At 41.2% G+C, this 27,882-nt stretch overlaps 1 protein-coding gene across 2 annotated transcripts in view; it reads left to right on the plus strand.

Annotated features, from left to right (window-relative positions):
• Nucleotides 1-13,740: 13,740 nt before the first annotated feature.
• The window catches only part of LOC106600004 (protein unc-13 homolog A), a 94,869-nt gene continuing 80,727 nt past the window's right edge, over nt 13,741-27,882 (plus strand). For both annotated transcript variants that reach the window (XM_014191341.2, XM_045714842.1), the window contains exon 1: nt 13,741-14,039. In XM_014191341.2, the coding sequence (XP_014046816.2) occupies nt 14,018-14,039 (22 nt within the window). In that variant the 5' untranslated portion in view covers nt 13,741-14,017. The remainder of the gene's footprint in view (nt 14,040-27,882) is intronic.

Raw genomic sequence — 27,882 nt, forward strand, 5'->3', positions numbered from 1 at the left:
ACTGTGAGCTGCCCAGGAAGAGATGCATCATCTGCAAACAATTGAGGGATATGACTTCTGACTTTCAGTAAGTAAATTTAAATGAATCGGTATAAAAAGAAAACAAATGATAAAACCAATAAAATGAAGGCGAGTAATGCATAAAAAGGTACCCATAGTCTTATAGGAGAAGGCTTTTCACTAGTCTTATGAAAAGACTTGAGCGAAGGTGTAACGGTACCATGGACAACTGTCTGTAGGCATTTATAAGAGAAGTGTCTACGTGGTCTGCAGCCACTACTAATAGCATGTGGTGTTATTATATATGTGAAAGATACATATGGTGCATGGGAGGTAATGACAGAGAATCATTGAAGATTACAGAGTGTGCTTGGGAATAGTACTAAGTGAATGAAGATATTAAAGTTGTGTGGGAAAGGATTTGGAAATTAAGCTGATTGAAATTTGGATAACAAGAGGATTGAAATTTGGATAATAAGAGGTTGAAATGCGGAGAAAGTAGTTTTTTTGTGTGTGTGTTTAAAAACTTTGCAATAGGGGTGAAAGCAGAACATTGTTTGAGAGTGATCCGTGTGTGTTCCTAGTTGAAGGAAACAGATATGGAGACTAGTGAAAGGAACACAGTGAATGGTAATATTAGTGGCTTTCAGATAGCACTCTAATAATGCAATATCAGCCCAAGAGGCATCTCTTATAGCCATGAAAACCAACACTGAGAGACAGTTGGAGGAACTGAGGAGAGAAAATGAAAGTGAAGTTTGTAGTGGTTTAAAAATGATTTTGATTTACCCTGTTTTGATCATATAGGCCCTGTAAAAAGGTTGCCTGGGACCCCCTTGTGAACCCCCAGGTGTCCCCTGACCCTAGTTTCAGAATCCCTGACCTATACTGTAGTTCTATAGACTTAGATACTGTAGAACATCCCGACCCTGCCCCTCCTGTGGGGGAAAACAACCTATGGTTAGGCCTACCTAGGTTACCCCATTGTATCACAGCAAAAACCTTACCTTTTTCGAATGCAATTTTCTTGTTGTCTGCTTGTATTATCAAATTACAAAACTAAATTTAAGAAAAGTACAACATTTCTTTCAACATTGCCTGCTCCCTAGAGTTCTCACTACTAAACATAATATTGTTGGCAGGGGCGCAACTTTGGTTTTACAAGTGGGGGGACATAATTATTTTTTCATGCGGTCGGAGAAACACTCCAAACAGCATTGTCCTAAAGCACACCATTGCCTCGTTTTGTATCACATTCTAATGATAAAACTGGAGGGGACAAAAATGCAATTTCAGAATGCAGGGGGGGACATGTCCCCCGTCCCCAGTGAAAGTTGTGCCCCTGATTGCAGGGCTTCCCTGATGCCCCTTTTCATGACTATGCTAGCGGCGACTTGAGTTAGTGCTAGTTAGCTACCGACCGGACCATTAAGCTAGCCTAGACCAACAACACAAACAAACAGACTACATAACTACAAGTAGTGAGTGGAGTTACAAACTGACTGTACTAAACAAGTTAAATGTCTTACATGTAAGTAAATGTTTTCCATACACATAACTACCCACATTTTCCACACCGAATAGCCTGAAGAGCCCACCGTGGGAGTATTGCGAACCGTAGGTAGGGATTTTCGACCTGGCTACATGTACATTGAACACATCAGCTTTTCGGCACGTTTTGTTATTCTGTATAACTAAAAAATTTACAGCGAAGTTGCCTCTTTTACAAAGGTGGTCAATAATAAAGAATGTTTGTTGTTTACCATGTAAAGATAGATGATCCTATTTTGGTCCTAAAACGCATAAACCTAGTAGTATGAAGGATATGAAGAATCAGTGTACAAATATGATTATATGTCAAAGAATGATATGTTAAATGTGTATGTTAACAAATTAAAATTAAAATGTGATCCAGATAGAAGATGTGGCTATAGAAGATTGTCGAAGTCACTCTTAGCTGTAAAATAGAATCCGTGGGAAGAGTATTCAAGCCTGCTCTATAGCAGTATTGTTTGTTTGACCCTTTGTGGTTCAGAGTTTGGGAGGCCATGATCCATGTAAATAGCACCCCCTTCTGACAGTGTCTGTGCCATTGTGTGTTCAAGCTTACACTTTACCTGCCTAGTGGCTACTAGTTTGCTACTACCATGTAAAAGACCGGTATTAGAGGCATTACTGTATTAGAAGGTGGGACCAGACAAGAAGGAGAGGCTAATTTGTATTTTTCTTTTGTGTGTGTTCTATCTATAACATAGACATGTCGAAATTCTAAATGAGTTTTAATATTATTAAGGAGTCAGTAAGGATAAGTAGTCAATAAGTGATCAAAACTCAAAGTTAGATATTGATTACAATGAAAGGTTCTTGCCCATGCAGGGCCCCAGATATGGTTAGTGTGACCATGATTGATTGACTAAAGAGTCAGTCCCTGATTCGAAGAGAAGGTTGAAATGCAGGTCCGATGGGTGATGTCACCAAGGAAGGCCAAAACTCCCACCAGAACAGGCTGACATTTCAGGCTGTCTTTTCAAACAGCTCTTACACTAAAAGGTCATTATGATAATTTTCACAATTTCATAATATTATTCCAACCTCATAGTGTGGAAATATATACTGAACAAAAATATAAATGCAACATGTAAAGTGTTGGTCCCATGTTCCGTGAGCTGAAATGAAAGATCCCAGAAATTTTCCAAATGCGCAAAAAGCTTATTTCGCTCAAATTTTGTGCACAAATTTGTTTAAATCCCTGTTAGTGAGCATATCTCCTTTGCCAAGATAATCCGAAGCTGATTTAACAGCATGATCATTACACAGGTGCATCTTGTGATGTGGACAAAAAAAGGTCACTCTACAATGTGCAGTGTCACACAATGCCATTGATGTCAAAAGTTTTTAGGGAGCGTGCAATTGGCATGCTGACTGCAGGAATGTCCACCAGAGGGGTTGCCAGAGAATTGAATGTTCATTTCTCTACCATAAGCTGCCTCCAACGTTGTTTTAGAGAATTTGGGAGTACATCCAACCAGCCACACAACCTCAGACCATGTGTAACCACGCCAGACCAGGACCTCCACTTCTGGCTTCGTCACTTGTGGGATCGTCTGAGACCAGCCATCGGACAGCTAATGAAACTGTTGGTTTGCACAACCGAAGAATTTCTGCACAAACTGTCAGAAACCGTCTCAGGAATCTCATCTGCGTGCTTGTCGTCCTCACCAGGGTCTTGACCTGACTGCAGTTTGGCGTCGTAACCGACTTCAGTGGGCAAATGTTCACCTTCGATAGCCAATAGCACACTGGAGAAGTGTGCTCTTCAACTGTACCGGGCAGATGGTATGGTGTCCGGGTATGGCATCATGTGTGCGAGCGGTTTGCTGATGTCACTGTTGTGAACAGAGTGCCTCATGGTGGCGGGGGGGTTGTGGTATGGGCAGGCATAAGCTACGGACAACGAACACAATTGCATTTTGTCGATGGCAGTTTGAATGCACGGAGATACCGTAATGAGATCCTGAGGACCATTGTTGTGCCATTCATCCGCCGCCATCACCTCATGTTTCGGCATGATAATGCACAGCCCCATGTCGCAAGGATCTGAACACAATTCCTGTAAGCTGAAAATGTCCCAGGTCTTCCATGGCCTACATACTCACCATGTTTGGGATGCTGTGGATTGATATGTACAACAGCGTGTTCCAGTTCCCGCCAATATCCAGCAACTTCGCACAGCCATTGAAGAGGAGTGGGACAACATTCCACAGGCCACAATCAACAGTCTGATCAACTCTCTGCGAAGGAGATGTGTCACGCTGCATGAGGCAAATGATGGTCACACCAGATACTGACTGGTTTTCTGATCCTCATCCCAGCCTTTTTTTTTTAAGGTATCTGTGACCAACAGATGCATATCTGTAAAAAAGTTGGAGTCTTTATTTGGTAGCCTATTTATATTATAAATTGGATCTCGGAATCTCACTAGAGGAACTGTCACTATTCTCGACGGTAGAAGGAAGAGGAGCAAGGCCACTATAATTACAGGGCCCGGGAAGTGAGGTCTCTGTCGGGACTGGGAGCTTGCTCGTGGTGGCTGCATAAGTAGGCCTACTAGCTACCACTTGCGATGGTGTTTGGTCAGTCGAGGACGAGGTGATAGCTTTGCTGATGTGATCTTCAGTCAATTGGCACGAGCTTGATCAGATAAAGCTTTTTTACAACGTTTTTGTGCACCACTTGGTCTTGCCTTTTGTTTATCCATCTTGAACAATCCACTCACTCTCCATCGGAGTCCACCCTGATTCATCTAAGTTTTTTGAACGTGAAAACTATATTGTCTGTCTGACTCAGTTACTACCCATGTAGACATTTGAGATTCTTCAAAGTAGCCACCCTTTGCCTTGATGACAGCTTTGCACAATCTTGGCATTCTCTCAAACAGCTTCATGAGGTGGTCACCTGGAATGCATTTAAATTTACAGGTGTGCCTTGTTAATTTGTGGAATTTCCTTCCTTCTTAATGCGTTTGAGCCAATCCGTTGTGTTGTGACAAGGTAGGGGTGGTATACAGAAGATAGCCCTATCTGGTAAAAGACCAAGTTCATATTATAGCAAGAACAGCTCAAACAAGCAAAGAGAAACAACAGTCCATCATTACTTTAAGACATGAAGGTCAGTCATTCTGGAAAATGCCAAGAACTTTGAAAGTATCTTCAAATCAAGTGAAATGATGAAACTGGCTCATGAGGATGGCCACAGGAAAGGAAGACCTAGAGTTACCTCTGCTGCAGAGGATAAATTCATTAGCGTTAACTGCACCTCAGATTGCAGCCCAAATAAATGGTTCACAGAGTTCAAGTATCATCTCAACATTAACTGTTCAGAGGAGACTGCGTGAATCAGGCCTTCATGGTTGAATTGCTGCAAAGAAACCACTACTAAAGGACACCAATAAGAAGAAGAGACTTGATTGGGCCAAGAAACATGAGCAATGGACATCCTGGGCCATATGCAGTGTTCCTCACTGAGTTCCCTGAATTCCTATCGGATCTTGTAGTCATAGCAGATAATATTCAAATTTTTGGTGACTTTAACATTCACATGGAAAAGTCCACAGACCCACTCCAAAAGGCTTTCGGAGCCATCATCGACTCAGTGGGTTTTGTCCAACATGTCTCTGGACCTACTCACTGCCACAGTCATACTCTGGACCTAGTTTTGTCCCATGGAATAAATGTTGTGGATCTTAATGTTTTTCCTCATAATCCTGGATTATCGGACCACCATTTTATTGCGTTTGCAATTGGAAAAAATAATCTGCTCAGACCCCAACCAAGGAGCATTAAAAGTCGTGCTATAAATTCTCAGACAACCCAAAGATTCCTTGATGCCCTTCCAGACTCCCTCCGCCTACCCAAGGACGTCAGAGGACAAAAATCAGTTAACCACCTAACCGAGGAACTCAATTTAACCTTGCGCAATACCCTAGATGCAGTTGCACCCCTAAAAACTAAAAACATCTGTCATAAGAAACTAGCTCCCTGGTAAACAGAAAATTCACGAGCTCTGAAGCAAGCTTCCAGAAAATTGGAACGGAAATGGCGCCACACCAAACTGGAAGTCTTCCGACTAGCTTGGAAAGACAGTACCGTGCAGTATCGAAGAGCCCTCACTGCTGCTCGATCATCCTATTTTTCCAACTTCATTGAGTAAAATAAGAACAATCCGAAATTCCTTTTTGATACTGTCGCAAAGCTAACTAAAAAGCAGCATTCGCAAATGGAGGATGGCTTTCACTTCAGCAGTAATACATTTATGAACTTCTTTGAGGAAAATATCATGATCATTAGAAAGCAAATTACGGACTCCTCTTTAAATCTGCGTATTCCTCCAAAGCTCCATTGTCCTGAGTCTGCACAACTCTGCCAGGACCTAGGATCAAGGGAGATACTAAAGTGTTTTAGTACTATATCTCTTGACACAATGATGAAAATAATCATGGCCTCTAAACCCTCAAGCTGCATACTGGACCCTATTCCAACTAAACTACTGAAAGAGCTGCTTCCTGTGCTTGGCCCTCCTATGTTGAACATAATAAACGGCTCTCTATCCACCGGATGTGTACCAAGCTCACTAAAAGTGGCAGTAATAAAGCCTCTCTTGAAAAAGCCGAATCTTGACCCAGAAATTATAAAAAACTATCGGCCTATATCGAATCTTCCATTCCTCTCAAAAAAATTGAAAAAGCTGTTGCGCAGCAACTCACTGCCTTCCTGAAGACAAACAATGTATACGAAACGCTTCAGTCTGGTTTTAGACCCCATCATAGCACTGAGACTGCACTTGTGAAGGTGGTAAATGACCTTTTAATGACGTCAGACTGAGGCTCTGCATCTGTCCTCGTGCTCCTAGATCTTAGTGCCGCTTTTGATACCATCGATCACCACATTCTTTTGGAGAGATTGGAAACCCAAATTGGTCTACATGGACAAGTTCTGGCCTGGTTTAGATCTTATCTGTCGGAAAGATATCAGTTTGTCTCTGTGAATGGTTTGTCCTCTGACAAATCAATTGTACATTTCGGTGTTCCTCATGGTTCCGTTTTAGGACCACTATTGTTTTCACTATATATTTTACCTCTTGGGGATGTAATTCGAAAACATAATGTTAAATTTCACTGCTATGTGGACGACACACAGCTGTACATTTCAATGAAACATGGTGAAGCCCCAAAATTGCCCTCGCTAGAAGCCTGTTTCAGATATAAAGAAGTGGATGGCTGCAAACTTTCTACTTTTAAACTCGGACAAAACAGAGATGCTTGTTCTAGGTCCCAAGAAACAAAGAGATCTTCTGTTGAATCTGACAATTAATCTGGATGGTTGTACAGTCGTCTCAAATAAAACTGTGAAGGACCTCGGCGTTACTCTGGACCCTGATCTCTCTTTTGAAGAACATATCAAGACTGTTTCAAGGACAGCTTTTTTCCATCTACGTAACATTGCAAAAATCAGAAACTTTCTGTCCAAAAATAATGCAGAAAAATGTATCCATGCTTTTGTTACTTCTAGGCTGGACTACTGCAATGCTCTACTTTCCGGCTACCCGGATAAAGCACTAAACAAACTTCAGTTAGTGCTAAATACGGCTGCTAGAATCCTGACTAGAACCAAAAAAATGTATCATATTACTCCAGTGCTAGCCTCCCTACACTGGCTTCCTGTTAAGGCAAGGGCTGATTTCAAGGTTTTACTGCTAACCTACAAAGCATTACATGGGCTTGCTCCTACCTATCTTTCCGATTTGGTCCTGCCGTACATACCTACACGTACGCTACGGTCACAAGACGCAGGCCTCCTTATTGCCCCTAGAATTTCTAAGCAAACGGCTGGAGGTAGGGCTTTCTCCTATAGAGCTCCATTTTTATGGAATGGTCTGCCTACCCATGTGAGAGACGCAGACTCAGTCTCAACCTTTAAGTCTTTACTGAAGACTTATCTCTTCAGTAGGTCCTATGATTAAGTATAGTCTGGCCCAGGAGTGTGAAGGTGAACGGAAAGGCTGGAGCAACGAACCGCCCTTGCTGTCTCTGCCTTGCCGGTTCCCCTCTCCACTGGGATTCTCTGCCTCTAACCCTATTACAGGGGCTGAGTCACTGGCTTACTGGTGTTCTTCCATGCCGTCCATGGGAGGGGTGCGTCATTTGAGTGGGTTGAGTCACTGACGTGGTCTTCCTGTCTGGGTTGGTGCCCCCCCCCCTTGGGTTGTGCCGTGGCAGAGATCTTTGTGGGCTATACTCGGCCTTGTCTTAGGACGGTAAGTTGGTGGTTGGAGACATCCCTCTAGTGGTGTGGGGGCTGTGCTTTGGCAAAGTGGGCGGGGTTATATCCTACCTGTTTGGCCCTGTCCGGGGGTATCATCGGATGGGGCCACAGTGTCTTCTGATCCCTCCTGTCTCAGCCTCCAGTATTTATGCTGCAGTAGTTTATGTGTCGGGGGGCTAGGGTCAGTCTGTTACATCTGGAGTATTTCTTTTGTCTTATCCGGTGTCCTGTGTGAATTTAAATATGCTCTCTCTAATTCTCTTTCTCTCTTTCTTTCTTTCTCTCGGAGGACCTGAGCCCTAGGACCATGCCTCAGGACTACCTGGCATGATGACTCCTTGCTGTCCCCAGTCCACCTGGCCGTGCTGCTGCTCCAGTTTCAACTGTTCTGCCTGCGGCTATGGAACCCTGACCTGTTCACCGGACGTGCTTGTTGCACCCTCGACAACTACTATGATTATTATTATTTGACCATGCTGGTCATTTATGAACATTTTAACATCTTGACCATGTTCTGTTATAATATCCACCCGGCACAGCCAGAAGAGGACTGGCCACCCCTCATAGCCTGGTTCCTCTCTAGGTTTCTTCCTAGGTTTTGGCCTTTCTAGGGAGTTTTTCCTAGGGAGTTTTTCCTAGCCACCGTGCTTCTTTCACATGCATTGCTTGCTGTTTGGGGTTTTAGGCTGGGTTTCTGTACAGCACTTTGAGATATCAGCTGATGTACGAAGGGCTATATAAATAAATTTCATTTGATTTTGGAAATCTGTCCTTTGGTCTGATGAGTCCAAATTTGAGATTTTTGGTTCTAACCTCTGTGTCTTTGTGAGACACAGAGTAGGTGAACTGATGATCTCTGCATACATGGTTCCCACCTTGAAGAATGGAGTAGGAGGTGTGATGGTGTTTTGCTGGTGACACTGTCTGTGATTTATTTAGAATCCCAGGCACACTTAACCAGCATGGCTACCGCTGCAGGCTACCACAGCATTCTGCAGCGATACGCCTTCCAATCTGGTTTGCGCTTAGTGGGACTATCATTTGTTTTTCAACAGGACAATGACCCAACACACACCTCCAGTCTGTGTAAGGGCTGTTTAACCAAGAAGGAGAGTGATGGTGCTGCATCAGATGATCTGGCCTCCCCAATCACACGACCTTTACCCAATTGAGATGGTTTGTGATTATTTGAACCACGGGGTGAACGAAAAGTATCCAACAAGTGCTCAGCATATGTGGGAACTCCTTCAAGACCGTTGGAAAAGCATTCCTCATGAAGCTGGTTGAGAGAATGCCAAGAGTGTGCAAAGCTGCCATCAAGGCAAAGGGTGGCTACTTTGAAGAATCAAAACATATATTTTGATTTGTTTAACACTTTTTGGCTTACTACATGATTCCATATGTGTTATTTCATAGTTTTGATGTCTTCACTCTTACTCTACAATGTAGAAAATAGTAAAAATAAAGAAAAACCCTTGAAAGAGCAGGTGTGTCCAAACTTTTGACTGGTACTGTAGGTGAGGGCACATGGGCACCCAGAGCTCATATGCCTCCCGCTCTCGCGGAGGCTGCGGTGGTTTCCGCTTCGCCAATGCCCGGTGTTCACTAGCACGAGGTGCCGCGTAGGAAACACTACTTCCCATTCATTGTAAATTGAAGGAAAGTTGTGAGAAGCGGAGAGGGAAGGGGACCTTTGGGTGGCGTGGGAGGCGGTGAAAAAATATAAACTTTTCCCAACTTTATGCAAATCACCAGCGGAGACCGCTGGGCGATGACCAATCATATCGAGTGGTTCCCTATGACGAATTTGACGCTATGCGACCCAAGGCTGGAGACTTTCTTCAGCAAAGGTGGCTGACAAAAATACTAGGATGAGAGCAAATGTAAGTGATTATAACGTCACAACGAATCATGCAACAAAAAATACAGTTGAGAGGAATATGTTCGTTAATGTAGAGACAAACAATTGTGCATATTTTCTTGTCAGAAAGTTAATTTACGAAAATCGAGATTTGCCGAGCTAGCTGACTAGCTAACATTAGCCAGCTAGCTGGCTAGCTTTATGGGTGTTGTGACATGAGTATAAAATTGTAATTATGGTTGTTTAATGTTTTAGGGACTCCTGAAACAACCAGCAAACCAGGCTGTCATCTTGTGAAACAGTGGATGTAAAGAATATAGCTAGCTAAATCATTTACTGCAAATTGAATGTACAGTTTTGTACGCTTGCCTTGCTGATATTTGCCATGCAATGCAGATAGATAAAGTAACGTAGCTAGCTAACTATGTTATTGCTTATTGTGCAGTGGAGAATAAACATACCTGTATGCCTATGGATGTGTAGCTAACTATGTAGCCGATCTGTGTCTAAAGCGTTTGGTATACATATTAGTTCAGAACCTAGCTATGAACCTCAGCTGCCATAGCCAGCTTCAAAACAGTCTGAATGACATTAATGAAGCCTATGGATTGAGTAGAAAATAATCTAACTTTGTGCCAAGAATGCAAGTCGTATATACATGTAGTTATTACCATGCATGAGATCCCCACATTGTAGCCTGTACATTTCATATATTCACTGATCATGTACTCTACTTTGGCAAATAAAGGTGCAGTTCAGGTATGTATGTATTTGAGATTATTTTTCAGTCTAATCCAATACCAGAAGTATCAAATTCCAGTCTTTGAATGATGCTGAGTCTGCATGTATGTATTACAATTATACACTTAAACAGTGTTTAACAATCTTGGTCCTGGGACATCAATGATTAAACATTGTAACTATGCAATAGACTAGAAACATGATTTAACTCATTCATATATACAGAAATAGAATTTTTAAAAACAGTACACTACACTTCCTATGCATCATGTAAATACTCTAAAACCGGTTCATCTCAATATCTAATTTCCTTTATCTGCATTGATCTGATAAACACAGGATAGGTGTAGTATTTCATCAAATGAGAGACTTAATTATCCAAGTGTTATAAATACATAATACATGCATTATAAATATTATAATTCTAATATTATAAATACGAGTTCAATCTGTTGTGCATTATAAAAGCAGAGGAAGAAAGAGGTGGCGGCGAGAGAGGTGTAAAAGACAAAGGGAAAGAGGTAAGAACATAGGAGCAGGGAAGACAGCATGATTAATGAATCACAGTGCTACTCTAATATTCTCTCAGTTCATCACATAATAGTGTCTCTAGTGGCGTCTCCTAACCAGCCTTGGGATCCCAGTCGTCCTGAAGGTTATCTTAATTTTAAGAGCGGGTGAGGTGGCGATGACGGGACTGGGGGTTGGCATCCTCTCTCACATCAAAACATACATGCTGACGTGAGACGGATGAAGAAAGAGAGAGCATGTTAAAACCTTGTTTTTTCTTTATTCTAACACTGTCAGTCATCAATCAGGAGGTGAAATGCAAAACTGACCTTGGATCATTAACTCTGGGACTACTGCATCTATCTGTATTTCAATGTAAAGCATCTCTTTAATATTTCCTGTTGACCCAACCAAGTGACCTCTCACCTCTGATCATGCTGTGCCCTCTATGTAGCCAGTTTAAATGCGGGAGGGGTTCACCGACAGAGCTGATATAACCATGAGGATTTAGGGAGAAGGGGAGAGAGGGATGAAGTGAAGGAGAGACATATTGAGAAAATAAGGTAGTTAAAGAGACAGTGTTAACAGGAATCTGTGTGAGTGGCCTCACCTGGTGTCCACACTAAGTGGCTGCAGAGTACCTTATGCTGAAAAACATGCACAGACATACGAGGACAAACAATATAGCGTAGTTATAGAAATAATGAAGTGTTTTACTATTCTCCATGGCTGGCCTTCTTGCCTATTCTTTGAAGGTGGAAGGAGCCACAGTTATACACCTGAGGCTGCTTACTGCACAACACAATCCATCAATCAGATTGATACATGAGTGTGTACGTGTGGGTTATAGGGTGTCTAATTGTAAATAGTAATTGTAAAATAGCCTGTTTTGTTTTTGTACAGACGTCACACCCTTACCTAAACAGCACCCTCTCCTGAGAAGTAGAAATCAAAGGGAGATAAACTGGGAATTGAATAACTGCAGTTGACATAGCTAGAAGAATATTCTTATTGCAATGTGGATGGCTCTTAAAAGAGGCTTTGGTTGTGCATAGTGTAGTCTATGATGTTGCCAGGGAACAGCACCCTCTTTGAAGAAGTAGGAGGTGAAGATCTCCCGCACACGGATTGCCTCTTGCTGCATTGTTGGACCCCATCTTTGAAACATCCTGCAGAGCAGCAGACTCCTCCTCTGGCACACGGCAGCGAGCTGCAGATCCCCTCCTGGTCCTCGTGTCCATCCGCATGAAGTTATGCAGGAAACATGTAGCCTTCATATGCCTGAATTCCTCCAGGAGGCAGTCCCAGATGGTCCTGGTAACCCAACCTTGCAGTGCCCTAAATGGTAACCGTAGACAATCGTTTTGAAGGAAATCTCCAGTGACAAGGTATCTGTAGGAATATGGAAGGTAATGTCATTATTAGACTTTTACATCACCAGGTCATTGTGGATTACTAAAGTATAATATCCCTTATAACATATATTACATGGGGTAGCCTAGTGGTTAGAGCTTTGGATTAGTAACTGAAAGGTTGCAAGTTCAAATCCCTGAGCTGACAAGGTACAAATCTGTCATTCTGTCCCTGAACAGGCAGTTAACCCACTGTTCCTAGGCTGTCATTGAAAATAAGAATTTGTTCTTAACTGACTTGCCTAGTTAAATAAAGGTTAAAAAAACAAATCATGAATACATTGGAATGATAGATGCATGTGTAGCATGTGACAATAGCAGGATCATATCAAGGATAGCATCACAAATGAATACATGAATACCACTTGAAGCTTGATGATGACTTCATAATTTGAATCAGCTGTGCAGTGCTAAGGTAAAAACAAAAATGTGCACCCCTTTGAGTCCCCAGGACTGAGAACCACTGCTCTTCCTTGGGACCTCTTCATCTGCAGACAGGCTTTCACAGCTCTCTGTATCTGAGGACAGAACACCTCACAAGAAACAGACTTTATTATGCTGAAATTAGACCACACTGTCACTATTCTATCCATCCTCACTTCTAGGGACATATACGGAAATACCTGCCCTATCCAGAATAGCCTAATCCCTTCACCCTCATCCATGGCTGTTAGCTAGCTACCTACAAATGCATTTGGAGTAAAGAAAAATTACAGCGATAAATACATCAAGATAGCTAGCTAATGTGAAGTTAGGTAGCTGGTGTATTTACTTACTTGAATAGGTTCTCCCAGACATGTGGACGATTGGAAACAGGGTAGCAAAGCTTGCTTGTCACCAGAGCGTTTTAGAGCATATTACTATTTACCCGTTTAATAACCAGCCCTTCATACAAACTTGCTACATTGAATCCTTGACGCACAATCGAACATGCTTGCAGCAGGCGAGGCACTCTGGGCGGCCTAAGCTGCATTTTCCCGCGTGATAGTGAACAGGAGCATATAGACATATCTGCAGCAAGATTTGTGACCTGTTGCCACAAGAAAAGGGCAACCAGTGAAGAACAAACACCATTGTAAATACAACCCATATTTATGCTTATTTATTTTCCCTTGTGTACTTTAACCATTTGTACATTGTTACAACACTGCATATATACATAATATGACATTTGTAATGTCTTTATTCTTTTGAAACTTCTGTATGTGTAATGTTTACTGTTCATTTTTATTGTTCATTTCACTTTTGTATATTATCTACCTCACTTGCTTTGGCAATGTTAACACATGTTTCCCATGCCAATAAAGCCCCTTGAATTGAATTGAATTGATATCCCCCCCACACTACCTGCTGCCTCGCGTCACATTAACTGACGTCACGGAGCTGTCCTCGCGAGAGCAGTGGAGAGAGCAATGCAGAGAGCGCGAGAGATGCAGCTTAGTGAGGGGAGCACTTCAACAGCAAAACAAATAGCTATATCCCTGAAAAACGGACGGGTTCATTGTATTATGTCCTCGAATCGTTTTTGTATCTACTACTGCGATATTTAGCCTTTGTTTTGATGCAGTCTACATATGTAGCCTACACCGGGGAGGTAACTGTAGCCAAGCAAAACAGTGAAGAACAGGCGGCCGGTAGAGGACAGCCGGGGACGCTCAGAGCTACTTTCAGAGATGTCCCTTCTCTGTGTCAGAGGTAAGAAGACATACACGTTATGTTTATACCATTAATGTTACATTTCATATTTATTTGATGTGATTGTTATATATTGTAGGCTACCTGCAAGGAGCTATAGACGATTCAGTGTTTGACCAAAAAGCAATAACCATGGTAGCCTTTAATATTGGAGTAGTCTAAAAATTGCAAATGGCATAACGTTACATAGCCAGACTTAGTTATCACCTTACTGTTTTACCTGTGGAAAAAAAATGTATTCACACCTATACATTTGGGTGACATAGTTATTTGAAGAACGCTGTCCTTTGCAGAGAAAGCTAGCTATAGTCAGGTGAAATACGTTTTTCTGATAACAGAGGTCCGTGTTTTTTTTCAATGGTGTCTGGCAGCTTTCTATGGAAATATATGATTTGGCTATGTATGCTTGAGGTGCAATAAAATGATGCCAAAAGTAACAGCTCAGATTGAAGAAGCCTAATAGTATCCTAAAAGCTTAGGCAATATTGTATTAAGTTATAAGTAGGCTATCAATGATTGTCTTATTCACAACGGACTGGGGAGCTGCTGTGCCTGTGTGTAATCTTATCGTGGACATTTAAACATGTAATGATCAAAATGTGGACATTTTGTTTCTATTTGCCATCTATAGCACCGTTTTAGCTGCATGTGTGTTGCGTGTAATGCCATTTCATGTGTGGGCGGCCGGTGTAGCAGGGAAAGGATAGCCCCTGCCGCTCCGCTGCAGCGTGGAAGCGAGCCTCCCGCGGTCGTGAGGGAATCCTATGGGGGATGTTCGCGTCAGGTCGTGCCACCTGTGGGCTGAAATGTAACGACATTTCCCTGTCGAACCGCGTGACCTCAGATCATCTCATCTAGCGTTGCATTACATGCATGATATGGTGCCCAGCATTCATATGTGCAGTGGTGGGAAAAGTACTCAAGTGTCGTAATTGAGTAAAAGTAAAGATGGCTTAATACAAAATGACTCAAGTCAAAGTTAGTCTCCCAGTAAAATTATACTTGAGTAAAAGTCAAAGTATTTGGTTTAAAATATACTTAAGTATTAAAAGTAAAAGTATAAATCATATAAAATTCCTTATAGTAAGCAAACCAGACAACATTTTCTTGTTTTTTTAATTTACGGATTGCCAGGGGCACGCTCATTCAGACATCATTCAACAAACGACGCATATGTGCTTAGTGAATCCGCCAGATCAGAGGCAGTAGGGATGACCAGAGATGTTTTGTTGATAAGTGCATGAACTGGACTATTGTCCTGTCCTGCTAAGCATTGAAAATGTTACGAGTACTTTTGTGTGTCAAGGAAAATGTATGGAGTAAAGAGTACAATATTTTCTTAAAGAATGTAGTGAAGTAAAAATAAAAGTTGTCAAAAATCTAAATAGTAAAGTACACATACCCCCAAAAAATACTTAAGTAGTACTTTAAAGTTTTTTTACTTAAGTACTTTACACCACTGGATACCTTAATATAAAATTACTCAATTGAAAGTAACCAAGTAAAATACTACTTGAGTAAAAGTCTAAAAGTATCAGATTTTAAATGTACTTAAGTACAGTGGTGGAAAAAGCACTAAATTGTCATACTTGAGTAAAAGTAAACGCTATACATCAAATTCCTTATATTTAGCAAATATACATAAACCATCAATTAACAACCAGGAAGAGAAAAAGAAACCAGCAGTGCTGCTTCAGACCCTGAAGAAGTGAATTCCGAAAGCCCTGATGTACATCACTGGCCAGTACAAAGAATGAAGTAAAACCAAAAGTCCAAATCCTATCTCCATCCATGGCTAATTTCGGAAACTGCCCATTTAACTAGCTAGCTAGCCACCAAACATTGGCAGTAGAATGGCCCATACTGAGGAGCTCAGTGACTTTCAACATGGTACCGTCATAGGATGCCACCTTTCCAACAAGTCAGTGTGTCAAATTTCTGCCCTGCTAGAGCTGCCCATGTCAACTGTACGTGCTGGTATTATGAAGTGGAAACGTCTAGTGATGAAGCGCATACCACGTAAAAATAGTCTGTCCTCGTTTGCAACACTCACTACCGAGTTCCAAACTGCCTCTGGAAGCAACGTCAGCACAAGAACTCATGAAATGGGTTTCCATCGCCGAGCAGATGCACACAAGCCTAAGCTCACTATGTGCAATGCCAAGCGTCGGCTGGAGTGGTGTAACGCTCACTGCCATTGGACTCTGGAGCAGTGGAAACGCGTTCTCTGGAGTGATGAATCACGCTTCACCATCTGGCAGTCCAATGGACGAATCTGGGTTTGGCAGATGCCAGGAGAACGCTACATGCCCGAATGCCTAGTGCCAACTGTTTGGTGGAGGAGGAATAATGGTCTGGCACTGTTTTTCATGGTTCAGGCTTGGCCCCTTAGATCCAGTGAAGGGAAATCTTAACGCTACAACATACAATGATATTATAGACTATTCTGTGCTTCCAACTTTGTATCAACAGTTTGGGGAAGGCCCTTTCCTGTTTCAGCATGACAAAGCGAGGTCCATACAGAAATGTTTTATTGAGATCGGTGTGGAAGAACTTGCCTGACCTGCACAGAGCCCTGATCTCAACCACATTGGAAGAATTGGAATGCCAGACCTAATCGCCCAATATCTATGCCCGACCTCACTAATGCTCTTATGGCTGAATGGTAGTCCCCACAGAAATGTTCCAACATCTAGTGAAAATCCTTCCCAGGAGAGTGGAAGCTGTTATAGCAGCAAAGGGGGGACCAACTCTATATTAATGGCCATGATTTTAGAATGGGATGTTTGATGAGCAGGTGTATCTTAGCTACCATTATACACTGTAGCGAAGGTTCTAGGATTTTACCAGTTGTTTAAAATTCAACCGAAAGTGATGGAAGTTAAATGTCCCTCTTGTATTTCTCACGGGTTAACTATAACAGGCTGCAGGGTTAATTGTAGCATGGTCTTCAATGGGAGCACACTTGTATCCCAACTGTTGCCAACACCTGGTGTAGCTTGTGCTTTATTTACAATAGTTTGACAGCTTGCAGATGATGAAGTTGCAGACATGTTATTGTTCTCAGAAATCGGGTCGCGAAGTAGCCTAACGGTTAAGAGCATTGGGCCAGTAACCAAAATGTTACTGGTTTGAATCCCAGAGCTGGCTAGGTGAAAAAACCAAATCTGTCGATGTGACATTGAGCAAGGCACTTAACCCTAATTGCTCATAAGTCGCTCTGGATAAGAGCGTCTGCTAAATGACTCAAATGTAAATCAGTCATGAGCATGCAGCCAGACTTTCCTGACTCGACAGACTGTATGCAGTGCACAGACAAATGTTTCATCCACGTTTTCTACTTGAGAAATACTGCACCAAAACACCTTAGTTAGATGTAAAATTGTGTGACTAAGACCTCCTTGGCAAAACATCTAAAATAATTACAGATTTCTTGATTTATCTTCGATTAATTCTGACTATTTGAGGAAGTGACTAATTTGAGGAAATGGCTATTTTGACTCAGGAGGGCCATACAACAGTACCTGCCAGGGTACGATATGCAAACATAACACACCTACATCAAACTACACCCCCAAGACAGCTCACGTTTGGCTTCAGTCATGGCATTTCTTAATGAGCAATCTTCAAAACGAGGCCAAATCAGGAAGTGCAGTCACCCTTTACTTCGTCATTGGGGGCTGGTGGTGGCTGGGCTGCGTATTTCACATCTGACAGTTCAAGTGGAATGGTTTATCCCACTGGGATCCTCTCTAAAGTCCAATCCTTTTAACTAGAGGTCGACCGATTATGATTTTTCAATGCCGATACCGATTATTGGAGGACCAAAAAAAGCCGATGCTTATTTATTTATTTATTTATTTATTTGTAATAATGACAATTACAACAATACTGAATGAACACTTATTTTAACTTAATATAATACATATACTTTTAATTTAGCCTCAAATAAATAATGAAACATGTTCAATTTGGTTTATATAATGCAAAAAGAAAGTGTTGGAGAAGAAAGTAAAAGTGCAACATGTGCCATGTAAAAAAGAAAGCTAACGTTTAAGTTCCTTGCTCAGAACATGAGAACATATGAAAGCTGGTGGTTCCTTTTAACATGAGTCTTCAATATTCCCAGGTAAAAAGTTTTAGGTTGTAGTTATTATAGGAATTATAGGACTATTTCTCACTATATGATTTGTATTTCATATACCTTTTTGACTATTGGATATTCTTATAGGTACTTTAGTATTGCTAGTGTAACAGTATAGCTTCCGTCCCTCTCCTCGCTCCTACCTGGGCTCGAACCAGGAACACATCGACAACAGCCACCCTCGAAGCAGCGTTACCCATGTAGAGCAAGGGGAACAACCACTCCCAAGTCTCAGAGCGAGTGACGTTTGAAACGCTATTAGCGTGCACCCCGCTAACAAGCTAGCCATTTCACATCGGTTACACCAGCCTAATCTCGGGGGTTGAAGTCATAAACAGTGCAATGCTTGAAGAATTGCGAAGAGCTGCTGGCAAACGCACGAAGGTGCTGTTTGAATGAATGCTTACGAGCCTGCTGCTGCCTACCATCGCTCAGTCAGACTACTTATCTCGAAAACAAAACGTTTTTTCTTTCAGTGAAATACGGAACCGTTCCGTATTTTATCTAACGGGTGCCATCTAACGGGTGCCACCTAAGTCTAAATATTCCTGTTACATTGCACAACCCTCAATGTTATGTTATAATTATGTACAATTCTGGCAAATTAATTACGGCCTTTGTTAGGAATAAATGGACTTCACACAGTTCGCAATGAGCCAGGTGGCCCAAACTGCTGTATATACCCTGACTGCTTGCACGGAACGCAAGAGAAGTGACACAACGTTACTTCAATAGTTATAAGAAATTCATGTTAGCAGGCAATATTAACTAAATATGCAGGTTTAAAAATATATACTTGTGTATTGATTTTAAAGAAAGGCATTGATGTTTATGCTTAGGTACATTGGTGCAACGACAGTGCTTTTTTTGCAAAAGCGCTTGTTAAATCATCACCCGTTTGTCGAAGTAGGCTGTGATTCGATGAGAAATTAACAGGCACCGCATCGATTATATGCAACGCAGGAAACGTTAGATAACTACACATGGTTGATGATATTACTAGTTTAACTAGTGATTATGTTAAGATTGATAGTCTTTTATAAGATACGTTTAACGATAGCTAGCAACTTACCTTGGCTTCTTGCTGCCCTCGCGTAACAGGTAGTCAGCCTGCCACGCAGGCTCCTCGTGGAGTGCAATGTAAGGCAGGTGGTTAGAGCGTTGGACTAGTAACCGGAAGGTTGCAAAAACGAATCCCCAAGGTGACAAGGTAAAAATCTGTTGTTCTGCCCCTGAACAAGGCAGTTAACCCCCGTTCCCGTCATTGAAAATAAGAATGTGTTTTTAATATGACTTGCCTAGTTAAATAAAGGTGTAAAAAAATAATCGGCAAATCGGTGTCCAAAAATATCGATTACCGATTGTTATAAAAACTTGAAATCGGCCCTAATTAATAAATCAGACAGTTATCAAACATAGGCCTGTTCAGATAAGATTGCTGTGGAATCTCTGTGACTCGCGTCTGTCTTCCCCACTCGATATCTGAGTTAATGCGGGAAAAAGTGTTGTTGCGCTAAGAGAGTGGCAAACGACAAGGTGTCGAACCTGTGTCTTCAGATCTACCAGACTCCAAGACTGGTAACCTAATGAGCTCATCACACAAGCGTAGTTCACTGGACCATCGCGGCTACAAGAGCAATATGTAGAATGTCAAGCGTATGTGGTGCATATGAAGTTGAGTTCTAAGTAATGTTTTTTTATGGGATTCAGCCAAATCAATTTGTGTAGCCTTTTCAGTTGTTCTGTTTTACAGTCAATACATTTTTATCCTGCCATAAGAATACCATGAATACTGATTATGTTTTGGACCCATGATACAGATAGATACTGGCATAGGAGAAAGAGTAGGTTATATGAATAATTGCATGAAAGCAAGCTGTATTGGAAGATTTACTTTATGTGTATGCATAAAAAAAACTAGTTAACTAGGGTCATTTCCATGTAAAAATCCCCATGAGCACCAACATGGAAAGTTCATAGGAGCATATCAAAATGGGTGTCAAACAAAAGCTAAGAGTCTATATTTTGGGGAAATGAAGGCAGGCACATTTTTCAACCATTTTCCATCTTAAATATTTGACATAAATAATGGCTTTGATTTCTGCTCAAATAGATGGAAGAGGAGTCTTAAGAAAACGTCAACTAGAAAAAGTCTCAAAAGTTACTAGAAATACTACATTAAAACACAGTGTTGAATTTAAGACCCCTGCCAACTAATATCACCACTAACACTTATTTGGTTTTGGTGAAATTATTTGCCTTCTGTAAGTTTAAGAAACATTTTCTTGTGCCTTGTAATTCCGTTATCAAAAACCCACATATCTTTAAGATATTTTCAAATTTATCTCCCTCGTGAGGAGGATAATGAAAGTTCACAGAAGTAACAAGTAAAAGGTAGACCTTCCAATTAGTCTGGTGGTCAAAGCGAGAGTGTGAAAACAGTCTAGACAACCCCTCCCTCCCTCTCTCTCTGCCTCTCTCATCTCGCTCCAGTTAATGTTAACTCTCCCTTACTGACACCTACCCATGAGCCCTCTCTATTTCCATTTACTGTAACCAGCACGGACCGACACCGGACATCCATGGACATTGAAAAGTAGTTGACATTTGGTCAGTCTACCCTTGCCTTGATTTCAACAACAACAGACACAGTTTTTTGGTCCAGACTGGCCTTGATTTCAACGTCTACAGACATCGATTTCTTTTTTGTTTTTGTTGTTGTCCGGACTGGCCTTGATTTGGCCCAAACGTAAACGTCCATGATTGGTGAACGGTGCAAATCTGGACCAATCGTAGACGTCTATGTTTCACAAGTTTGGACAGCACAGTAAAGAAAAGTAGAGTTCAGTCCAAATACAGTAGAGCACCGTATAATGTACTGTACTCTACTTAAATGATAATACCCGAGAAGCTGGTGTTTGGAGGATATACAGTACTGGCGCAGGCGTTGTTAGGCCCAAGACAAAGTCGAGGTTACCAACATATTCATCTACGGCTAACTTACAGTCACGTTAAAAAGTGCAGCCAGAATAACAGCAAAGTAGCTGCATTTGCGTTTGTTTAAGCTGTTTTCTAGAGCAGAGTCATGATTTTGACTGGCTGAGAAACGCTGACTGTCTGTCTCATCCCGACTCGTTGATTACTATGAGACAGCTGGAGATTGAATTTGAATATTGGAACGATGTTGCAAATGTGGGAGAGACAGACAGCAAGGTTATACAAATCTCCGCTGTTGAAAACTAAATGTTAGTCTAAAAGAAATGTGAGATAATGTCTAGATAGACACTGGTTGGAATGCAGTTAATCAATCAGCATTCAGGATTAGACCCACCTGTCGTATAATGTACTATACTGTACTGAACTCTTCTGTGATGTACTGTGCTGTCCAAACTTGTGAAACAAAGTCCATGACTGGTTCAGATTTGGTCCGGAACAACCAAATGTGGTCTTGTTTGGGGGTGGAGCTCATTAGAATAATAGCCAGTGTGTAGAATAATATATGCTTATTTCTACCTTTGTGTACCTACAGTATTCAGGATACATCACTATGAAGAGAGTGACATTCACATCCATTATTATGCATTTCTGTGTTGTACAGATCAGGGATCCATAATGCAATTCCGCTAGCGTAATTAGTGTAAGTACATAAAAGCTGGTGATAGTACAGACCAGGGATGTCAGGCCAAATTATGCTGTCGTTCTGGGTTCGATTCTGGGTAGAAATGGGCATCGTTTTCTGTCTAACAAAGAGTTGTGTTTTACTTGGTGTATATTAGGAAAACTGATGGGTAACAGAACAAAACGTTTTGGGAAACCACTGCTATAAACAGTTTTGTTTGAATGCACCCATCCATTGCCACACTTTGTGAAAATTGTCATTGATTGACTTTATTAGGATCTATTTTAGTCCTCCTTTGGACTAATCTTCCAAGAGTATAATATCACATTTTCACATAACACACTGTTACAAACAGACATGATACACTAACATATTGACCAGATAAATACTCTAACAGTCTAAAACGATAGATTGATTCTTCATCTACCATAGTCCAGCACAACTTTCCTATGTATTATATTTAAATGGTTTTAAAGTATTGTTTGAATTTATATATTGGAAGGTTTCTGGTTTGCTCAGATAAATTATTACATTTCTTTATTGCTCTAAATCAAAATGTTATTTTGCTATTTCTCTTTTCTGTCTGGATAACACATAGATGGTGGACAATCTATTCCTAGTATTTACTGAATGTCTGTCTCTTACCAACTGAATACCATTGTGAATAGTTTGGCCGTTTTAAATGGTGTATATTATGAAATAAAATAAGCATGTTTTTTTTCTCAATTATCTTGTTGATTGATGACCAACCAAGAGCATTGAACATGACTACAACAGAAGAACCATATCTCCACCTTAAAACAATCCTTGCTGCTTTGTTCTGTGCAATCTGCAGCCTCCTAATTTAACTTGCTGATGCATTTCCCCAGACCACAGAACAGTAGTTCACCTGACTCCCAATTAATGCTTGGGTTATTTGCTTAAGAATCTTTCCTAGTAAATATTTAGCTATCCTTCTGATCATGCATGCAGTTTTAATAATTTTTTTACATAGATGAGTTATTTAAGACGACCATGGTAAGCAGTTGTCTAGCTGCACTCCTAGTAGTTTGGTTTCTGCCACTTCCTCAATTTGTATTCCCCCCATACCTAATTGTATCCCATGCTGTGTTGGCCTTTTACTGGTGGAACATAACCTTGGTTATTTTTGTTGTTTATCTATTAATATTTTTTTCTATATATATATATAATATATTTTTTTTACACCTTTATTTAACTAGGCAAGTCAGTTAAAAACACATTCTTATTTTCAATGACGGCCTAGGAACGGTGGGTTAAACTGCCTTGTTCAGGGGCAGAACGACCTTTTACCTTGTCAGCTCGGGGATTCAATCTTGCAACCTTACGGTTAACTAGTCCAACGCTTTAACCACCTGCTTTACATTGCACTCCACGAGGAGCCTGCCTGTTACGCGAATGCATTAAGAAGCCAAGGTAAGTTGCTAGCTAGCATTAAACTTATCTTATAAAAAACAATCAATCAATCATAATCACTAGTTAACTACACATGGTTGATGATATTACTAGTTTATCTAGCCTGTCCTGCGTTGCATATAATCGATGCGGTGCGCATTCGTGAAAAAGGACTGTTATTGCTCCAACGTGTACCTAACCATAAACATCAATGTCTTTCTTAAAATCAATACACAAGTATATATTTTTAAACCTGCATATTTGGTTAATATTGCCTGCTAACATGAATGTCTTTTAACTAGGGAAAATGTGTCACCTCTTGCAACAGAGTCAGGGTATATGCAGCAGTTTGGGCCGCCTGGCTCGTTGCGATCCGTGTAAAGACTATTTCTTCCTAACAAAGACATTCAACCTCGCCAAACGGGGATGATTTAACAAAAGCGCATTTGCGAAAAAAGCACAACCGTTGCACGACTGTACCTAACCATAAACATCAATGCCTTTCTTAAAATCAATACACAGAAGTAGATATTTTTAACCTGCATATTTAGCTAAATGAAATCCAGGTTAGCAGGCAATATTAACCAGGTGAAATTGTGTCACTTCTCTTGCGTTTATTGCACGCAGAGTCAGGGTATATGCATCAGTTTGGGCCGCCTGGCTCGTTGCGAACTAATTTGCCAGAATTTTACGTAATTATGACATAACATTGAAGGTTGTGCAATGTAACAGGAATATTTAGACTTAGGGATGCCACCCATTAGATAAAATACGGAACGGTTCCGTATTTTACTGACAGAAAAAAACGTTTTGTTTTCGAGATGATAGTTTCCGGATTCGACCATATTAATGACCTAAGGCTCGTATTTCTGTGTGTAATTATCTTATAATTAAGTCTACGATTTGATAGAGCAGTCTGACTTAGCGGTGGTAGGCACCAGCAGGCTCGTAAGCATTCATTCAAACAGCACTTTCGTGCGTTTTGCCAGCAGCTCTTCGCAATGCTTCAAGCATTGCGCTGTTTATGACTTCAAGCCTATCAACTCCCAAGATTAGGCTGGTGTAACCAATGTGAAATGGCTAGCTAGTTAGCGGGGTGCGCACTAATAGCGTTTCAAACGTCACTCGCACTGAGACTTGGAGTAGTTGTTCCCCTTGCTCTGCATGGGTAACGCTGCTTCGAGGGTGGCTGTTGTCGATGTGTTCCTGGTTCAAGCCCAGGTAGGAGCGAGGAGAGGGACGGAAGCTATACTGTTACACTGGCAATACTAAAGTGCCTGTAAGAACATCCAATAGTCTAAGTTAAATGAAATACAAATCGTATAGAGAGAAATATTCCTATAATAACCACAACCTAAAACTTCTTACCTGGGAATATTGAAGACTCGTGTTAAAAGGAACCACCAGCTTTCATATGTTCTCATGTTCTGAGCAAGGAACTTAAACGTTAGCTTTCTTACATGGCACATATTGCACTTTTACTTTCTTCTCCAACACTTTGTTTTTGCATTATTTAAAACAAATTGAACATGTTTCATTATTTATTTGAGGCCAAATAGATTTTATTGATGTATTATATTAAGTTAAAATAAGTGTTCATTCAGTATTGTTGTAATTGTCATTATTACAAATAAATAAATAAAATTGGCCGATTGATCGGTATCCGCTTTTTTTGGTCCTCCAATAATTGGTATCGGCGTTGAAAAATCATAATCGGTCGACCTCTACATAATACAGTAACTTCATTGGTATTCCAGTAAGACTCTCATCACTAGTTCAGTGTGTAATGCCTCTTCTCTCGCTTAGTCAGGGAATTTCACACATCATCCCCTTTTGTCCGTTGTCATGGAGACTTTGTCCAAGCAGGCCTGTATTGAGTATTATCAGCTGTGCAGGTGAGGGTTGTTGAATTTTAAAACTCGCTGTGGGATGCACTGTGATTGCGTGTGTGTTTGTAGGCTACACAGGCCCTGCCATAGAGAGAGAGTGGTGTGTGTGTGTGTGTGTGTGTGTGTGTGTGTGTGTGTGTGTGTGTGTGTGTGTGTGTGTGTGTGTGTGTGTGTGTGTGTGTGTGTAGTGAGAGTGTGGGGCATTAACTAAGGCTTCAGTTACATCAGAGCTGTTTAAAAAGTACTGCAGAGGAAATGTGCAAACATTTCTAAAAACCTAAGCTGGAAAAGGTGTTTCCAAAAACATCTAGCAGAAAAAGTCTTAAGTATTAGAAATACATCAAAACACAATCATGTTGAAGTAAACACCCCTGCCAACTAATATCAACACTTATATTTACTTTACCAGAAATTTGCCTTCTGTTAGTTTAAGAAATATTGCCTGGTGTCTTGTCATTCTGTTACCAAACATTTATTTTCAAATTTCTCTCCCTCATGAGGAGGGAGGATAATGAAAGTTCACAGAATTAACAAGTTAAGGTAGACCTACCAATTATTTAGTGTTTTTACTGATAACAATTTGGTTTATGATTTATTAAGTGATTTTTACCAAGTTGGTAACATCTGTAACAGAATGACTGCAACAATTGTCTACAATGGGGATTCATCATAGGTCACTTGCTACTTTCCTCCCTTCCACTGGCATACTGTTATATTCAGCTAATAATTGTTTTCTTTCCCTTTCTGTCATGTGGTGGTTGAAGCAAGAGCTTGAAAACAGTCTGAACAAGCCCTCCCTCTCTCTCCCCCAGACAGCACAGTATAGTAAATAAAAGTAGATTATAGGTCAGTACTGTACTGAACAGTGGAGGCTGTTGAGGTGAGGACGGCTGATAATAATGGCTGGAATGGAGCAAATGGAATGGCATCAAACGCATGGAAACCATTCCACTTATTTCACTCAAAACCATTACCACAACCTAATTAAGGTGCCACCAACCTCCTGTGGTACTGAAGTATACTCTATGGTACAGAACTCTACTTTACTGTACTGAACACTACTGTACTGTGCTGTACTGTCAGGGGTGTAGTGCTGCTGGAGCACGGGGGAGCAGGGCTCCCTCATCTTTTTTTGAATTTGAGAGTACACAGAGCTTGGTAAAACTATTTCTGTCAATTACATTTAATTACCACAAGTTCCATGAAAAACGATAGAATGACAAACTAAATAAATATGTATAGGAGCCTAGAGGTAGGTTTGTATTGGTTTCTTCCCTGTCTTCTCTCTGGCGGTGGCGGGAATGATGAACTGTAGGCTATGTGTATGCATTCGAAGGCCCATCGGAGGCTTGACCACTTTGACAAACTCATTCGCACTTTAGAAGGACTGAAAGAAAGGCCAGGTACAAAAACCCTGGAAGGTGCAGTAAGAGGGGTAAAACTCCCACAGTGAAAATAAAAAAAATTGTCACACTCAATCACCTACAAGATATGGGATACAAATTCACCATGTGTCTGCCTTGATGTTCATAAAACTCCATGGACCGGTCTCATGGTAATTGACCGTTAATTAAAAGAAACACTCTTAGCATCTTCTGTCTTCCACGCATAGTCTACAAGCCACTGATGCAGACCTTTTGGAACATCTACATTTTAAGAAATCCCTGTAATATAGCATACACCATCACAATAAATCCATTTTTGTAATGCCCCCTCAAAAATCCATGCCAAAGTGGCCCTTGTGCCCTTGGGCTGAATATAATAATTATTCCCTTATCCTGGCTGCCGTGCTCCGAAGCACCTCTCACTCACATGGCTCTCTCAGATATTTCAATTCTTATTAGCCAATGCATGCCACGTTATCGGGTCCTTCTCACAGGCATCCCAGCTAAGAAGTAGGCTCCAAGTGAAGACGGATATCGGGGACGCAACTGCTGAGGCGCCTATTGAAGATGTTAGAAGAGCTGTCCACATTTAGCCTACTTTTCATCAGTAAACAAGATAAGTAGGCCTAACGAACAACAAAAGCACCAGCCTGTCATTCTACTATCATCCCTAGTACAAAAGTTGACCTATTGTATTGGTCAACTTGTCCTTCTGTGCGAGAAATAAATATTCCAAACCTAGTCTGGGACAGTTGTGGGATGCGATAGATCCCAAATTAATACAACCACTCGCATAAAAAAAAAAAAAAACATTTTAAAAGCAATGAGGCTGATGCAACAGAACAGAATGTTTAGTGCAAATAGTTTGGGTAGCCATTTGATTAGCTGTTCAGGAGTCTTATGGATTGGGGGTAGAAGCTGTTAAGAAGCCTTTTGGACCTAGACATGGCGCGCCGGTACCGCTTGCTGTGCCGTAGCAGAGAGAACAGTCTATGACAAGGGTGGCTGGAGTCTTTGATTTCTATGCCTTCCTCTGACACTGCCTGGTATAGAGGTCCTGGATGGCAGGAAGCTTGGCCCCAGTGATGTACTAGGCTGTACACACTACCCTCTGTAGTGCCTTGCGGTCGGAGGCCAAACAGTTGCCATACCAGGCAGTGATGCAACCAGTCAATATGCTCTCAATGGTGCAGCTGTAGAACTTTTTGAGGATCTGAGGACCCATGACAAATCTTTTCAGTCTCCTGAGGGAGAATGGGCTTTGTCATGCCCTCTTCACGACTGTCTTGGTGTGTTTGGACCATGATAGTTTGTTGGTGATGTGGACACCAAGGAACTAGAATCTCTCAACCTGCTCCACTACAGCCCCGTCGATGAGAATGGGGGCGTGCTC

The sequence above is a fragment of the Salmo salar genome, chromosome ssa03 (genome assembly GCF_905237065.1).
Source record: "Salmo salar chromosome ssa03, Ssal_v3.1, whole genome shotgun sequence".
In the NCBI taxonomy this organism is placed as follows: domain Eukaryota; kingdom Metazoa; phylum Chordata; class Actinopteri; order Salmoniformes; family Salmonidae; genus Salmo; species Salmo salar.